The sequence below is a fragment of the Thermobia domestica genome, chromosome 14 (assembly GCF_964235325.1).
Source record: "Thermobia domestica chromosome 14, izTheDome1.hap1.1, whole genome shotgun sequence".
Classification (NCBI taxonomy): Eukaryota; Metazoa; Arthropoda; class Insecta; order Zygentoma; family Lepismatidae; genus Thermobia; species Thermobia domestica.
In genome coordinates, this window is record NC_137467.1 from 20,107,666 (window position 1) to 20,126,826 (window position 19,161).

General features: G+C 38.1%; 1 protein-coding gene across 2 annotated transcripts in view; it reads right to left on the bottom strand.

The window, feature by feature from the left end:
- Window positions 1-8,405: 8,405 nt before the first annotated feature.
- Window positions 8,406-19,161, bottom strand: part of LOC145669565 (maternal effect protein oskar-like) — a 142,065-nt gene continuing 131,309 nt past the window's right edge. For both annotated transcript variants that reach the window (XM_081737776.1, XM_081737777.1), the window contains exon 6: window positions 8,406-9,624. In XM_081737776.1, the coding sequence (XP_081593902.1) occupies window positions 9,423-9,624 (202 nt within the window). In that variant the 3' untranslated portion in view covers window positions 8,406-9,422. The remainder of the gene's footprint in view (window positions 9,625-19,161) is intronic.

A 19,161-nucleotide genomic window follows, 5' to 3' on the forward strand; every position in this document is an offset into this window, starting at 1 on the left:
CTGCACATGTATCTGGTAGAACCATTTCGCTGCACTTAAATCAGGTTGGTTTGTATGCACAGAAGCCTGTTAAATGCATCCCATTTCAACCACGCCATCGTCACTAACGATTACAGTGGTGTCAGGAACATGTTGATTTGGATCAGCAACACTGGTTCAGAGTGATGTTCTCCAACGAATCCCGTTTCACTGTGATAAGTGATTCTGGCTATCTGGCTAAGACTTACTATGGAGAGAGCGGGAAAGACGTTATGCACAACAGAATGTACATGAACGTGATCGCTATGACCAAGACGTGATGGTGTGGGCAGGCATTATGCACAATGGCAGAACTCCGCTTCACATCTTTGAGCGAGGTAGCGTGACATCGCATCAGTATTGCAGAGAGATTCTTCTGAATCATGTTCATCATTTTTGGGGTACGGTAGGTTCGGACTTTGTGTATGGACGACAATACGCGCCCACAGAGGATCACTGAAGAACACACCGTGCTCGGACATACTTCAAAGTGAAGATATTACATGTATGCAATGATCGGCTTACCCCCCGGACCTTAATCCTGTTGAGCATGCCTGGGATGTACTTGGTAGACGTTTTTCTCAACGAACTTCCCCTCCTCGAAACGTGCAAGAACTGATAAACGCCTTGCGAGAGGAGTGGGACAATATCCCCCAAGGACCCCTCACTAATTTAGTGGACAGCATGAATAAGAGATGTAGAATGTGCGCTAGTGTTCGAGGAGGTCACACATCTTTCATGAGAGACTCATACCGGTGTTCTTTTGGCAGGAGGACCAAGTTTGTGTGGCTGTCTGAACATACTCCAAAGAGAATCTTTTTCTCTTTTCGTTTTCTCCTTTTCCCATGTGGCGCAATCTGTACCATTTTAAATTAGAATAATTGCACACTGTCTCTACTCCATATGTACTGCATTTCATTTCTTCCCTAAATGTCTAGTCTGACAGGCACGTAGCCAAGAAGGGGTCCGGACTTCCCCCTTCGAAGCAATGCATTTACAAGGGTCATTCAACGTTGACCGGGATTTTCGTACGTAAATAATCAAGAAATAACCGGATCATGATGAAACTTGCTGGTGACGTAATCAGGGGCGGATCCAGGGGGGGGGGCGATCGCCCCCCCCAGAAGAGGAAACTTTCTCACTTTATATATATAAATAAAATCTATCCCAGAGTTTGGAGCCCTTAAAAATTGCATTATGACAACCCACCGCCCCCCCCCCAGAAGTCGGTCCTGGATCCGCCCCTGGACGTAATGTATTCCTTCTCGAGTAACTAGCGCCCGGCATAACGTATTTGGCTCATGCGCAGCAGTTGCAGCGAACATGGCAGGAAGCAGTGTGTAATCAAATTTCTTGTGAAGGAGAAAGTTAAACCAGCTGAGATTTTCAGAAGATTGCAAGCACAGTATGGTGAAGAAACGATGTCACGGACAAGAGTGTGCGAATGGTGTGAACAGTTTCGCGAAGGACGGGAGCTGGTGACAAATAAAGCGCATGGACACTTTCGCCCGACTGCAGTCACACCAGTGAATATCGCACGTGTTGAGCAAATGATTCTTGAGAACCGGCGAGTAACAGTGCGGGATATTGCTGCCGAGGCGAATATCACTGTCGGGAGTGCTGAGACAATCAACCACGACCACTTACACTTCCGCAAAATCTGTGCAAGGTGGGTTCCCCGCCAGCTGACATTTAATCAGAACTGGACAAGCATGACGGTCTGTGAACAGCTTCTGAATCGGTTTCGAGTCGAAGGTGATGAATTGTTGCAATCCCGCAGTGATTATCATTTGTTTGAAGACCATCTGGGAGGGAAGAAATTCACGACAGATGAAGTACTGCGGAATGATGTCCTCCAGTGGCTACAACAACAACCAAGTTCTTTCTACCTCAAAGGAATCAGGAAGCTGCCACGATAGCAACGGTGTCTCGATCCATAAATTCGGGAAAATAATCTCGGAAAGGGACTTCTTAGTAAGATAGTGAAATCGGCCCTTGATACAAATTGGATCGTTATTAACCCAAAATGTTACTTTTAACCTAAAACCATCCCAAAAAAGTTTCGACCCATACTTCCACCCCACTTCTTACCGAATTATCATATATATATGCTGAAACTTTAGAATTTTTATAATTCTGGTGAAGGTGGTCCAAATAATTTGAAAGTTTCCCAGATTGTAGATAATATATAGGTGTAAATGTGAATCTTTTTTTTTTTCAAAAAATCGATGCGTATTTTTTTTTCTGCGAGTAGAAAATTTCAAAAAAAGTATTAAAAATTGGGGGGGGGACATCGCTGATTTTTTGTTCAAAATATTGTAACACCTTTTGGTACAAATTTTTTTTCGGGGTCTGAAATTGATGGCAACATTGTAAAAAAAATTAAAACAAAAAAGTCTTTTACAGTTTTTTTTTTGGTGGAGGGGGGGAATTTGTAAGACTTTCAAGGTCAGAACTTCGAACGTTTCTTTGCCAGAGTTCACAATTTTTTTCTCTTTCGTCAGTAATTTATTTAAAACAAGCTCTAAAGTTGAAAATATTCCAATCAACAAAGACAGCGACGAAGATTGAATGAATTATCACAAATTAAATGGTGTCTGGTTTTTGACTTGTTCTCATTATCAGAGAATATTTGTATGTATCTTATTGCTTTGTATGTTAAAATAAATGAATATGTATAGTAAATAAATTTACTCAAACATATATATGTAAAATGAAAACACATTGATATAACTATAATCCAAATATAGTTTTGTCTTGTTTTTCTCTTAAATTAAATGTGCTTTTGTGTTTGTTTTTGAACTCTTATAAACTTCATTTTTGTACATTAAAACTTTAATTTCGCGATTCTTGAAGTTATGAGATTTAATTGCATCCAAAATTGCGAATTGGAAAATATACAACTGGAATTGTGTATAAAATACATTTCAGAAGGCAAGTGAGTGATGCAAGAATTATTGGAATGAAAATGTGGGAGGAAAGGGGGAGTATCCAGAAAAAAAACATGGATACGATATTATACAACAGAAACTTACTTGGCCGGGGCGAGAACCAGAGACACCACGCACTAGATAGATGTAAGTGTTTTAAATCTGAGGCACCGTGTCCTCAAATATGTAGTAGTAATAAGGTCTTCAAACTCCTCTTCGACAACTCTATAAATAATATCCATTCCTTACTGTCATATGTTTAAACTCCGATTTTCTCAATAGTCCGGAAGTCTTTGCAGAATACAAACAAGCCCCTGCAGTCTTCATCACAATTTATGTACACTCATGTCCAAAATTATTGTCGCATGTCTATAAATATATTGTTGTAAGAATATAATTCAATAACGAATTCACCCGGTATTTCTCATAATATTAGTATGTGTATAATCAGCAAAGACATGTATGTGGAAAATTTCATGTCAAAAGAGCAGCAAATAAGAACAATAAAACGAAAATAAAATTTTCTTGTCCATTTAGCAACATTTTGTTTTACTCACTCTAATTTTCGTATTTATAATTCTTTTCCCATGAAATTTACCACAAATATACATTTCCCGATTATACACATAGTATCAGTATTAAAAGTACTCTGCAAAATCATTTTCAAATTATATTCTTACAAGAAGAAAGTTATAGATATGCGACAATAATTTTGGACATGAGTGTACATTGAATGCGATGGGACCTTGAACAAAGAGCTGAGAAAAAAGACTCATAAAATGCTTCGTGTGGAGTGTTTTACTGTATGGGGCGGAAACGTGGACATTACGTAAAGGTGACGAAAATCGACTGGAAGCCTTCGAAATGTGGGTGTGGAGAAGAATGGAAAGAATTAGTTGGATCGAGCGGAAAACGAATGAGAGTGTGCTAGAAATGGTGGGTGAGAAAAGAACACTTTAGATATTATTAGGAAGAGGAAGAGGAACTGGTTGGGATATTGCCTAAGAAGAGATTGTATCATGAGGGACGTCCTAGAGGGTATGGTGGCGGGAAAGAGAGGGAGGGGGCGAAGGAGACTACAATTAATGGATGATATTAAAACAGAAAGATCATACGCGAAGACGAAGAAGTTAGCGGAGGACCGTGGAGCATGGAAGCTTCTCAGCTGCGGCAAGTGACCTGCCAATAAAGGCAGAATACCCAGGATGATGAATACGATGTAAAGTTGATCCCTTCTATACATGTGCAGTTTCATGTATAAAGGATGCCGCCTTCTACGTGTGGTCGCTAGTGTCATAAATAAGCCATCGTCCACGGGAACTTGTGGAAAGCACCCCCGATAACAAAATGGCCAACCAGAACCCTCATTTCCAGCATTTGACAGCCGCTCGTCAAGTCCACGTGGAGTACTTAGTTGCCACAGATCCAAACGCTGTCTTTTCAGTCAATAATTAGAAGATTGCTGTTTAACATATAGTTTTCTTATATACAGTGGCGGCGATTGGACGTTAAAAGTGTGTGTGTGGGGGGGGGGGGGGCAAGACATGATCTGAGTACTTGTATTTCAATCTTAGTTTCTCTGGTTGTTTCTAACACATTGACGAAAGGTTGTATAACCAATAGGATAGTATCTTTTTCTGTTAAAATACCGTATATCGTATTTCATATTTTATTAAGTAAATTGATAAGAGTAACGCAAGTAGGTACTAACCCTTTGTACTCTTAAACAACGAAGATGTAAGAAAGATTTGATTCCTTGCTCTTGAACATCTTAAAATTCTGTCTGGAAAATTGTGTGATTAGATTATTTAATAACAAATTTGCAAAACAAATAAATAGAAAGGATATTATTAATCATACTAATGAATAATGAGGCTTGTTTTATAGACGTTATATTGAAACTGGGGATTAATGAACAACTCATATTTTTAATTCCATACATGCTCTTAAATGTATGTTGTTACTCTTAGAAAATGAAAGACAGTAAATACGACAAGCATATGCTACGACTTTAAAGCAATATTTGCTTTTGCAGCTTCCCGAAACATGTTCGTTCGCATTAGACGCAGTTTTCCCTTTTTTGGAACACATCAAAACACAACAATACTTATAATCACTCCACATTCCAGTTATGCAAAACAATCCCAAAACCTAGTTATGTTGAGTTCACTAAATTTAATTGTGTATACATTCGCACACACTGGCGTCTCTGACATGTAAAATTTGAGGGGATATCAAAGAAAGTGATTTAAATGGTACTACCTAGGTCAACCTGTTTATTAACTTCGATTCTATTTGTTATCCTTCTGCTTACCTTCACGGACCCCCTAAGGTATATCAAGAACTCGATTACAATCGTTTCACAGCCTGAATATTCCAAATAAATATAAATATTATTATTTGTGATATTCTGTCGTTAGTAAATAAATTAAATTAGAATAAAATATTGAATATTTTGTACTTCAAAATATTTGGGGGGACGCGTCCCCCCTCCAGAGACGCCCGTGCTCCCACACCCCTAAACACATCACTTCAACGTATATTACAGTGCAAAACAATGAAAAAGATAGAAGTTGTTTCTTATTACTCTCTTTTTAATCAATATTCTTTATTACTAGATAGAAGAAAAGATATTTTAGGAACTGTTAATTTTTGTGCAATTAAAGAATAACTTGTGAAATACTTTTTTTTTTCTTTCTTCGAAACGTTCTCTCAATTAGTTTCAAAGCGGCTGACTTACATATCAACCCCTTGTAAGAAGAAGTGAAAGTATGCTGGAATTGTTATGCTCCAATAGGTTAATTTTTGGGTTATTTTGCGTGACAATTAAAACGCAATTTCTGTAGCTTTCTTAACTCCACGGGAAGACAACCAGTATGTACTCATGCAACGGCAAATATTATATGGTACCATTTTTTTCTATGAAACAGTAATACACACAAAAACTTCACATTTCCAAATGAAACTATATACATTAACGGGTTACTTCAAAAAAGTGGGGGGGGGGGAACTGCCTCCCATGCTTATATATATATATATAAAATACGCGATTGTAGCAAAATGTGGAGCCGTGACATCTGTTTCACATTAGCGATAGTATGTGAGAGACAGAGACACCCAGTGGGTGCTGCGACATTGCAACCCTGCAAATGCGGTCAAAAGAGCGATAGGGGGAGGAAGAGATACTGTTGTAAAATCCAGCAGGGGAAGTTCAAAGAATTTACCGAACTGCCCATGTGTAGAAGAAATCAACTATATCGGGAGCAAGCAAGTTAGTTTTACTGAGATGTGATCCTAGGAATTGTTCTGCGTGTTTCGAGAGTTTCAAATCATTCACCAAATTAAGTACTGTTTGAAAGAGAGGTTTTGAGTTGCTATCACTACTTTTATTACTTACCTCCAATTCATAGGCTTCAAATGTATCCATTGGTGTTGCTGAAAAGGAGATTCGGAGTCTGGACCAAGGCGGATAAAACTAATCACTGATTCTAAACTCGGAAAATGAAATGCAATCTTTGAGTTTTACGTCCCACGTTTATGCTGGGTAGGCTAAAGGAGACGATAATGATGAGAAATGAATGAAATGGTGGAATGAGGAGGAGGAGGAAACGGAAGAACCCCTAGGAGACCCACGTACACGGTGTTTGTCCACCACAAAGTTCACTTGGCGCGAGCTGGGATCGAATCAGGGACCCCATGCAACAGAGGTGAACGCTCTGCCACTGAGACCCCGATTCTGAACTCGGATACATGTTAATTTTGTTGAAGCCTGTTACTTTCGTCATACTGGAGTAACAGCTATTCACTTAGTTTTTCTGCTTAACTCATACCATGGGAATAACGAAATTCAAACACTTCATTTTACCTTTGCTCCACTTCCTTAATTGCTTGGAGCAAATGTCTTATTCTGATCTCCCAACTTCGTGTCAACATAGATTAAAAAACATGGTTTCCTGAACATATACCGATATTTGTCGGCGTCTTGTCTTTATCACGTAAATACTACTTACGTAACAGAATATATAAGGACTATTCACCCACTGTCTTCCTAACATTTTTCAACCAACACTTCGATAAAGTTGCAGAACTCAGATAAACGAAGCAACGCCAGTGATAACTTGTGTAAGCACCTTCTTTTAGGCTCGGATGAACTAAATTGTTGATTTCTGCGCCCAAAATCGGAAATTTGGTTTCCTGTTTTATTGGTGAAACCCAATAAAATGAAGATGGGCCTGTATTTGTTTTCTGCATGAATACACTTACTGCGAGGTTCATCATGTTTTATATTCAATTACAAATTGGCCCATATTTTTGGAGTCTTCATATCTATCTATCTATAAATAGATATAGACATATAATATGTGTGTGCTCCTTTGGTCACACGACACATGTCCAGACAGTAGTCGACATCGTTCCACACATTTTGTAGTGTCATCCTATAATTAGGTCGACTAAGGATTGTGGTAGTAGGAGTACGTGAACAAGGTCCTTAATGTATCCCCAAAGGAAGAAGTCACAAGCCGTTAAATCAGGTGATCTAAGAGCCCAAGGGAAGAAAACTGTCATCCTCACTAACATGAACAATCCAGTGAGGAGTGCCCCGTCTTGTTGGAAGACAAAATCCGTGGAATGAATTAATGATAATGGACAAATGAACAAAGTGGGAGGAAACGGAAGAACTCCGAGGAAAAAAACACACACGGTGTTTGTATACCACACGTCCAACTGTAGCGGGCTGTGTCGAACCAGGGGCCCTTCACACCAGAAGTGAGCCATCTCGAGCAGAATCTATATATAAAAATGAAAGTTACTATGTATGTTTTAATAACTTTGGAACCACCCGATTGTTCTCGATCAAATTTTCAACATAGGTGAGGCTTGGCCTGGGATGATTTTTATCATTTCACTTTGACGGTGCAACATAGGGGAAGGGGAGGGGGAGACATATAAAAATGATCGAAAATGACCAATATTAGTGTCGATTTCATAGTTTTTGAGGTCACTGAGATGAATAATGACACCTCCGATGCCGTTGAAATTCAAATTTAGCCTCCATTAGTACTTCTAAGGGGGGAAAGGTGATATGTAAAAAAAAAATTGAAAATGACCGACATTAGTGTCGAATTCATAGTTTGTGGGTCCCTAAGTTGATTGGTGACAGTTATGGTGCCCTTTATGTCTGAAATGCAACGTCTCCGTGCGAAAAACGGACATTCTGCTAATAAAGGAATAAGAACGGAATGTATCCCATTCTTCAGAAGCGGGATCCATGTTAGAAACAATTTCTTGGTGTCTCTTAATGTGTATGCTTTGTTACTTATCAACAGAAAGACGGACATGGTTGTTCTATGAGATTCTCATACTTAAGCATAGCACAGTTTAAAAGGAATCATCACTGCCTGAAACTGGTTTAAAAGCAATATAACACTAATTAAAACAACTTGTAACTTACATCTCTATGAATTAAAAATTCTTTTGGCAAGAAAAATATAGGTATCTTATTTATTCACATTGATACATAAAACTTTCTTCTTCTTCTTTTTTGAAAAAAAAATGTATAAAAAGATGTATTTACATATCACATTCTGATGGGGGCGAACTTACTACAGAAAAGCAGCAGACCCACAGAAAGAGCACCAAAATGCAGTTAAAACTTAAAATACTTGAGGATTTTCATATAAAAACAGATTGTTACTATACACTCAAAGTAGTAACTAGGAGAGCATCCACAGAATTTTTCTCGACAGATACAGAATATGATTAAATTTGGTTCAAAGACAAACAAACATTGAAGGGGAGAAAAACGAACCATACTCTACTGGATTATAAGTCTACGTGAAAAACATATACATTCTTCTTAGTCAACCATAGCGATTTCATAATTTCTTATGTGTTATTCACATATTCTAACCGATAGTTTGAGCTACATGTAAAACCGTAGGACATAATTTACGACGAACGGCTTGTGTATTTCATTTATAGAAACTCAAATTTTCTAGAATACTATTCACGTTTGGACACCATTAGGGGATCACTAATTTATATCAGTTTTACATTCAAAACATAATACAAATACATTGATAATAAAACATACCACACACTAATTTGAAATAATACTATTGTAGTATATAATAATTAGCTTCTTTTTTCGCTTATAAAACACAAAGAAATATTGTCACGTGATGAAAAGAAGTGCAGAAAATATCTTTTAAGCTTTTCTTTTGCATTAATTTAAACAGTGATATTTTAATTATTAAATATCTAGATGATGCAAGTTATCAATTCTTCCAGAAAATAATGATGTGTATATGTATGTATGTGTGTGTGTGTGTGTTTTTTTTTTTTTTTAAAGTATGGCCACATACTCCAGGATATATAAGAAACTGGAACAATTAAAATAAATATACGTATACGATATACACACACGTCTCTTTGGCAGTCCCTATCATACAAGTATACAACACACCACTTCCATCAGTTCAAATCTTGAATTTCTGAATAACTAGATTCGTTCTTGTCGTACTCTTCCAACGCTGACGGTGTCAGATAGTTACGAATATCTTCATCTGGTGCGAACATCCACGTCTGTTCTTGCAGGAGGTCTAAAACACGCATCATCCCTTTCTTGTTCCAATGGATTAGATCGGGACGTCGTCTTGCTGGGGAGCCCATATATCTACGAAAGGAAAAAGATTCATATTATCAAACAGTTACAGAAACTTTCACAAATACTTCATAAACAATACCTAACTCGAATTATGGAATCTGCAGATTTAGGAATAAAATTAGCCTTTGGCCAGCTGGGGGCCCGGCCCCCCAAGATCTCCCCGTTTGCTCGGCCTACCGCCTCGCATCTCTTAGGTATCAGAATTGTATCAAGAGTGAATTTCGTGCATTTGCTCTTAATATTCCCTGAATTTGGCCAACTGCAAGTTTCACCCCCTAGATTCCTGAGTTTACTTGGCCTACGGCCTTGTATCTCTTAAACCTACAATTCTAACAAGTTTCATGTTTCTTTTCCTATTTTAACTACCTAAAAGATAATATTTTGTATTCCAAGAAAACGCCTATTTAAATAACATGGGAAATTTCTACATCCGCTCTTAGACCCACATATAAAATGAGAATATTCACTTTTGGCAATTTTACTGGATTAGTCCTGAAAAGCTACAATCATGCCAAATTTAATCATTATAGCCCTCCAGGAAGCGGCCAATAATTTTGGGGTGTAGAATGTATCCCATATAAAGTAACATTGGAAAGATTTTTCAGTTCTCCATAAGATTACTCTAAAGTTGAAAAAAATTAACTTAGTTAGGTAACGCTAACAATAATGTACAAACATACCGAATTTCAAGTTGTTATTCCAATTTCAAGTACCTAAAATATGAGATTATAGGAAAAAAAAAAGAGGCTCATTTAAATAACATTGGAAATTCCTTCATCCCCCCCTTTTGACCACCTAAAAATTAAAAATATTCACTTTTGGCAATGTTCTTGTGGGTTAGTTCCGAAAAACTACAATCGTGCCACATTTCAACTTTTCACGTCAACTGGTAGTAGACTTTATTTTACGTCAGTGACTTAAAGTAGTTTTATATTTGGTCTAGGAATTAATTCGTGCGGTTGGTACGCACACATTGAAGCTGTAGTACAAACACAAAATACATAAATACCTTAAATACCTTAATACATAAATACCTTGTCCATCGCTAGCCACCACTTTCGCCCATCTGTCAGGCAATGTACGGATTCCGTGGCGAAAGAAGTCCTCATCCTTGGAAGCGATCCAGTCAGAGACCCATGTTTCGATATCTTCTGAAGAAGTAAACCGCTGTCCAATCAAATCGTTGTTCATGCAATCGAACAAGTAGTAGTCCGAAGGAGCAACGTCTGGTGAATACGGCGGGTGGGGTAAAACTTCCCATCCGACATTTTCTAAATAGGTTTTGACCGGTTTTGCGACATGTGGGCGAGCGTTATCATGTTGAACAATAAGTTTATCATGTCTGTTCTCCCATTCTGGTCGTGTTCTGGCCAGAGCTTGCTTCAAACGCATTAATTGTCGTCGATAACGTTCTCCATTCATAGTTTCACCCGGTTGCAGCAGCTCATAGTACACCACACCTTTCATATCCCACCATATGCACTGCATAACCTTTGCACAGTGAATATCTCGTTTTGGTTGTGATGGACCTGGTTCACCTGGTTTCACCCAGGCCTTTTTTCGTTTAGGGTTCTCGTAATGGATCCACTTCTCATCACCCGTAATAATTCGATGCAGAAACCCCTTTCTGCTCTGTCGTTGAAGCAGCAATTCGCAAATGGTTTTTCGTCTTTCAACGTCTCTGTCTTTCAATTCATGTGGAACCCAATGTGACATCTTTTGAATCATTCCCATGACTTTCAAGCGTTTGGAGACTGTTGTTTGATCAACGCCTAATGCTGCTGCAAGTTGTTCCTGCGTTTGACACGAATCCTGCTCGAGCAATGCTGTCAATTCTTCGTCTTGAAATTTTTTTGGCTGTCCAGCTCGCTCTTGGTCTGCCAAGCCGAAATCACCACTTCTAAACCACTTCTGACACGTTCGCTCAGCTAGAGCATGGTCACCATACACTTCCACCAAAATACGATGACTTTCAGTCGCACTTTTCTGCATGTTAAAGTAATGCAGCAGGACACCCCGCAAAAACACTTTATCAGGCACAAATTGCGCCATGTTCACTTAACTACAAACTGGTGTTGTTGACGCTTTAATCCACTGCCCTATACTACGAACGATACGCGATGACAGGGGTTTGCAACACATGTGTGGATACACGGAACTGTGGGACGCTCCGTTCGTTGCGCCATCTCTTGTCCACCCGCACGAATTAATTCCTAGACCAAATATATATAGTTAATATATACGGATATACCTATGTCAAAATCACTTCTAAATACAACTCGAGAGTTTATACATGGAAATTCTTCACGTATAATCTGAATCCTAATTATCGGGTCTGGCACATTCGCTTGTTTTTAATTCTGTATAGTAACCGTTTTATAATTGGTTATGCGCCCTTGTAGAAACTATTTACAAGTGCAAGGACTAAGTTAGGTTAAAGTAGCTGTAAAGTTAAGCTGACCATAGTCCTGAACTATATTTTAGAGAAAAAAAGCACTGCCTAATAGTATACAGTCACGCTAACAGATGTCGCCAGCATGCAATTTGTCAATTTAAAACTACTGTGAACATTTAATTACAACTTGTTTCCAAGTGTTGTACTATATGGGGCGGAAACGTGGACATTACGTAAAGGTGAAGAAAAACGACTGGAAGCCTTCAAAATGTGGGTGTGGAGAAGAATGGAAAGAATTAGTTGGGTCGAGCGTAAAACGAATGAGAGTGTGTTAGAAATGATGGGTGAGAAAAGAACACTTTTAGATATTATTAGGAAAAGGAAGAGAAACTGGTTGGGACATTGCCTAAGAAGAGATTGTATCATGAGGGACGTCCTAGAGGGAATGGTGTCGGGAAAGAGAGGGAGGGGGCGAAGGAGACTACAATTAATGGATGATATTAAAACAGAAAGATCATACGCGAAGACGAAGAAGTTAGCGGAGGACCGTGGAGCATGGAAGCTTCTCAGCTGCGGCAAGTGACTTGCCAATAAAGGCAGAATACCTATGATGATGATGATGATGATGTTTCCGAGCTGCACAGTTTCAATTTAATTACATTTCACAATCGGACAAGGGCTGTAACTACTTTCATTTCAATAATTTTTAAACATTAATATTTACGTATTTTTCTACATTCATACACAGAGTATTTCTAAATGAATATCGGGGTTTTTAGGCTTTGTAGTATTTATTACGATTAAGTTACAATTATAAATAATAAATCAAATGAAAGAACAACTCAAACAGTTTTGTACACACGCATGCGCATGCATTATTTCCTCTGTCTGCCGTTAGAAGAGATTGGTTAAACGACATTCTACCCGACCCCTGGCATGATCGCAAGGGGCCGAATGACAAAGCTTGTTTCACATGGCCTCCACGTTCACCAGATCTAACGCCATGCGATTTTTATCTTTGGGGATTCATAAAGGATTGTGTATGTGCGCCTCCGCTATCAGCTAAAAAAGTTGTTGCAACAATTACTCCAAACACACTGATCAAGGTTTGGAAAAAAAATCGCTTATCGACTCGATGCGTGCCATGTGACGAATAGTGCTCATACTGAACATTTGTAGCATAAACTGTTTGAGTTGCTCTTTCATTTAATGTATTATTCATAATTATACGTTAAATGTAATATATACTGCAAAGCCTTAAAACCGCGATATTTATTTCGAAACACCCTGTGTTGTGACGATTTATTTGCAACTTAAACTATATTATTTCAATTTACTTATCTCAAAATGGTTGCTGAACACAAACGTGTTTTTGTTGTTTATTATTACAAGAATCTTCTGGTACTAGCGCCGAATTATATAGTAGAAATTAGGATATATTCTAAGTATTACTTAAGTATGCGTTTCGCCAGTACCGGAGGATTGTAAAACATGGATATTTAGATAAGAGCGCCGCGTATTGGTTCTTGTGAAATTCTTTGTAACCGCTTGCGGTTGGCCCTACAGTTTTCAAGCTAGGGTATTTTAAAACGTGATTTTTCGCATTTTCGTTTTTTTTTTTTTTTTAAGACCAATATCTATTAGAAATTTTTTTATACTTAATATGGAATCATCTCTTCAAGTTTTTCGGGGAAATTGCCTACCACCCTCACCCTCTCTCTCTCTCTGTATATATATATGACCTGAAATATCTTCATAAAATAGTTAATGGAAACTTAAGATCGGAAATATTACTTCGGGAACTATCCTTACGTGTCCCTTCCCGCATCACCCGGAATACCCATCTATTCCATCTTGCCCGTCCTAGGTTGGCAATTATACAGAGGTCTCTTTTTTACAGAATACCAAACTGTTATAATCAAGTAACAACTGATGTGAACATTTTTTCAAGCTACCCGGTGTTTGAAAAAGCAATTAAACGAGTTTTAACGGAATAATATTACTTTTACACTCTTTTTTGATACTGTTCTATGTTGTTGTTGTTATTGTTGTCTTGTTTTCTTTTTTCTTTCTTTTGTTAACATTTTCCTGTGTAAAATGGCAAAGTTATGCTGTATCTGGGAATTTGTTCAATATATATATATATGGATACAGGTTGGACAGCAATTTACATTCTATACGGCGGGTTAACGTATACACCAAGACTCTTGGTCCGTTCTAACCAAGCAGAAGAAAACTCACGTCCTTGCCTGAAATAGTGTTTCCATCATTACCTTTTCTTACCAGTTTGATATGATTATGAAGTAATTTTCCAATGATTGATGAATTAAAAAAAAAAGTTTTCATAGAATAGGAAATAAAGTATGAAATATTAAAACCAAAATTATGGCACTGTAGTATGAAATTATATGAAAGTGACATGTATTTCATATGTGAAAGTAATTGACAAATGAGTCTCTTTAGTCTTCTTATATACTCATAATAAATCTTCAAGAACGCGCCACTGTGGCTCAGTAGTAGAGCGTTCACCTTTTGTGCGGTTGGGTCCCTGGTTCGCACCAAATGGGTTTTGTCTTGGACCCAAACGCTGTGTGTGGGTATTTTCTCGGAGTATTACCGTTTCGTTCGGTGTTCCACTTTCTTCATTCCACCATTTAGTTTACTGTCATCATCACCGTCTCGCTTACCCTCGGAGCATATTCGTGGGACGTTAAACTAAAAACGAACGAACAACCTTGATGGAAAAGGGTGGCTGAAGTTTAGGATTTATTGAGGTAACATTGTGCAGGTTTCATTGTGCACTTATTGCGCTGCTTGTTGAAATGACATTTAAAAGTGTTATTTAATTTTTTGTTCTTTAGTTCAAAGTATAGCCTCGAAACAGCATATAAATTCCTCTCTGATATAAGCTAGCAATGAAAAAGCAACCATTATTTATATTATTATTATTATAAATAATAATCTTTTAAACTAGTTCACTCATGGCTATATGGTTAGCGTATGACCTCTAGTGCGAGCGACCAGGGTTCGATTCTCTGTGGAGCTTACCTGGTTTGGATCGCATGCTAAGTTATCGGTCTATGTATCGTAGGCTTATAGCCTTGTGCTGTAAGGATCACTAAACTGAAATCTAACCAAGCAACATCCTGAAAATATTGAAGTTTAGTTTTTTTAATTATTAATAATGTGTAATTGATATCGGCACCGTCTTTGGCAGAAACAGAGCTCTTATTTTTTAAAAAGATATATTTATTTGTTTCAATTCAACGTCCCTTAGCGCCACTGAAACGTTAGGTTTAGCTACAACTGAATGTAAGATTTAGAATCATGTGAGATCTCTAGGAACCGAATCTGGACCTCCGACGCCGTTTGTATGCTAACCATGTAGCCATCAGGGAACGTTTTTAAAAATATGTTTCTGAATTAGATCTAGAATCACAAATTGAAAGCAGGGTTGGAAAGTGGCAACACTACCGTATTAAAATGGCAAGACACGCTCTTCAGTTCGCTAGAAATTAAAACAGAAAATTACCGTGTCTTACTACTGTGATTTTACATTCTTTTAATGTAAATGCTGATAATACTTCTGCAAGGCTTATCTTTTCAACTGTAGCTGATCCCTATGTTGCAAAATCGAACCACAATGAGAGGCTCTGGTTGATTGAAGGCCTGTTCCACTTTCTCTACTCATCATTGTGTGCGTTCACGAGGTCAATCGAGCTATGTACGAGATGTGTCATGTTTGCTTGTGTGGGTGAAAGTGAGATCCGACAACACTGTGAAAGGGGCAAGCTGCTTAGAGGGGAGGGAACAATACCAAACTTTGTCGAGTCAGAGGTTTCGTAGCCTGCACTTTAATATGACAGTCATATCAGGGTGTCCACTCTCAAAGCGTTTTGAAATTCCCGGTTAATTTCCGGTTTTCCCGCCTCTACTAGATAAATTCCCGATTATAACGGGCAGTAAAAGACGAATATTTTGCGAAAGAGACGGAAGGATTATTATTTAGTTCCCACTCGAACAACGTAAAATTATACTATCGAAAGAAATTATATTTTCTTGCCTGTTTTCATTACTTCCCGATAAGTGCATTGATCTTTTCTTCCAGAAAAGCAGCTTTTTTCCCCCCCTCAGCAATTGCCTTTGCTTTTTTAGCTTCCAATTCCAGTCTTTCTCGCGTTACACGTTTTCTCTCTCTTTCCATCTTTTTCTTTTCACTCAAATCCTTCGCCTTTTTCTTCAAATGTCCAGTATACCGAGCATGTGCATTTCTGGCCGCATGTATCATATCTTTGTTGATTTTAACTGACTCCAATCCGCCTAATGCACTCATACCATCATACACTTGTCTCATGGCAACAAAGCTCTCCTGTTTGATTCTCAAAAATGCATTCAGAATTTACACAAAATCCTCTCTCTACTGATGCATTTCCGTGTAACTGTATCAAAATACATTGCATAAAATCATTGAGTTCTCGTACACTGTCCTCACTGAATACGCTAAGAAGTTCAACATAAAATGCATCCAGACGCTTCTCCTTTCTTTTAAACGTTTTGCACTGATGAATAGATTCAGGTGACGACAATACCTTCCAATATTGTCCCATAATTTTATCTGCTTTGCTTCCCGTAAACCATCGTTTAGCTATCATCTCCTCCAAAGATAATGTCAAACGCTTCTCCACTAGTGTCAGGTTGTAACCAATAAGCATAGGGTCGAGACACGAAACAACTCGAGTAAGTTTGTATTTCTATGGTGACCTATCCATTATTTTACTAATCACCGCTGCGATAGCGTTTCTGCACGTTCGTCGCAGTGTTAGCTTGTCTAGATCCGTTATTTCCTTGATTCCACACATGGCATCCCTAGTTGCAAAGCCTATGTCCACATCTTTAGCAGGAAGAAGATTGTTTGGATCTGATATATCTACTTTTTGAACAGATGCACCTGCTTTATTAAGAACATCACCCTTCACTATTTTTTCCATTAATCTTTGTACGAAAGAAGTGTGCTCTTCATGCAAAAAGGGTCCCATGGGTTGGTTTGTTTGAAATTCGGTCAGAAATGGTTCCACCACTGAAGCAATAGCTGAGAAAAATGCTAATTTTGGTGTTGGCATTTTGTCGTGCAAATTTTTTCTCTATAACTGAGAACGTTGTCGAGTTAGGTGTTTTGTTGTCCTTCTTGACACACGCAATATACATTTTATATATATATATATATATATATATATATATATATATATATCGGGTGTTGCAAAATAAGTATTACAACTCTTGGGAAGTGACTCCTGCCACTGAGACAAGAAAAAAAGTTCTCTTGAACTTTCGGCTATCGGACATAGTTTCGGATCTACAAGGTGCCGAAAGCGTGGGAAAATGACTTTCGTATGTCAATAGTTCGGAAACTATCCAACGTAAAGAGGGCGGGTAAAAAATTTACTGAAGAAGTCATACCTGCTATATTGAATTTTGCATGTTTCACAATCCTACCATGCACGCGCAAGGGATTCCCCAAAGGAACGTAGGGAGTCCCGGATAATCTGCCAAATGAAAATTGGTCTAAATGGATATGAATTGGTAGGGTTTCTCTCAGGTAACAATAATTCGTTTGTATTGAGTTGATATCTGGGACAAATACAAAATGGCGGACATATTCATGCCTGTTGTGTGTGGTTGCATAATCGCCAGGTACGGATGCTGGCCAACAGTGACGTTCTGAGTATTAATGTAGAGAATTAGTTCTCAAATGCTCTAGAAAGGCATCTGGAGTATCGGTAGAGCACAACAGATGAAGCAGGGTGATTCACATGTGTGGAAACACTTAACGAAAAATGCCCAGAAATGCACTCATACTAAGTAAACGTGAGTTCAAAGCGGAGGAAATGTAAGGAATAGCATCAAGAATATGAAAGCCATTGCCGATTCACCAATAATATTCCCTCAATCCGATGCAATATGATGTGCACGGTTGCATACCAATAAGGATGCAACAACTGAGGTCAAATTGAAATTGTGCAAGGGGACTCGGAAGGAAACTGGGTAAACTAAATCAATGTCACTAGTGAGATCGCATGATCAATATTGAAATTTGGCCAGTGTGTGTTGATATCAACATATATCTAATTGACAAATGTCAACATGTCCCACTACTGCTATGACACCGTCCCAAGTGCGAAAACTAGGAAAATAACGTTGTAGATTCTGCTAATACATTTGGTGCACTTTTTGGTAGAACGTAACTAGCACAAGATTGAATCAATCTTCCTCTTTGTTTGGGACATTGTCCCACAGTCGACACATATGAAAATAAATATCTTAATCCATGGTTCAAATTATGATAGAGCATGAAAATAACAAACTTGTATCATGTCCCACGTCTTTTGTTTTGTATCATGTCTCACGTCAATATAGGAAAATACCGCCAGAAATTCGTATCTTTCACACAATGTCAAGTTAAAGACGAAAATGAACCAATTTAGCACATGTAACACTACTGCTGGAACACCATACATATGGAAAATAAAACGACATGAGAAATAGGAAGCAATGTCTTAAAGCTCTGATTATTTACAACTATGCAGTAGGAATAAAATGAAACACACAAGCATGTCGGGAGGCTGTACAAGAGCGCTTGCCAAACACCCTCGAAGCCTCAGGACTACAGCGCTCACTTTCGCTCGCGTGGTCGCAATTTCCAAACCTACTGGGATCTCACGGCCTCAGATTCAAGACCCGAGTTGTTATTTTCCTATTTTTCGCACGTGGGACGGTGTCCCAGCAGTAGTGGGACATATTGACATTTGTCCATTAGCTACATGTTGCTATCAACACACACATTGGTCACATTTCAATATCGATCATGCGATCCCACTATGTAACAATCCATTTCGTCGAGAGATTTTTATCTCTGAAGAATGGATTTGTTCCAAAGAAGACAAAAAAAAAAAAATAAATAAATAAATAAATAAACAAATAAAATAAAAGAAGAAAAATAACATTCATTTATTCATTTAGTTTACCCAGTTTCTTTCTGAGTCCCCTTGCACAATTTCAACTTGGCCTCAATTGTTGCATCCTTATTGGTATGCAACCGTGCACATCATATTGCATCGGATTGAGGGAATATTATTGGTGAATCGGCAATGGCT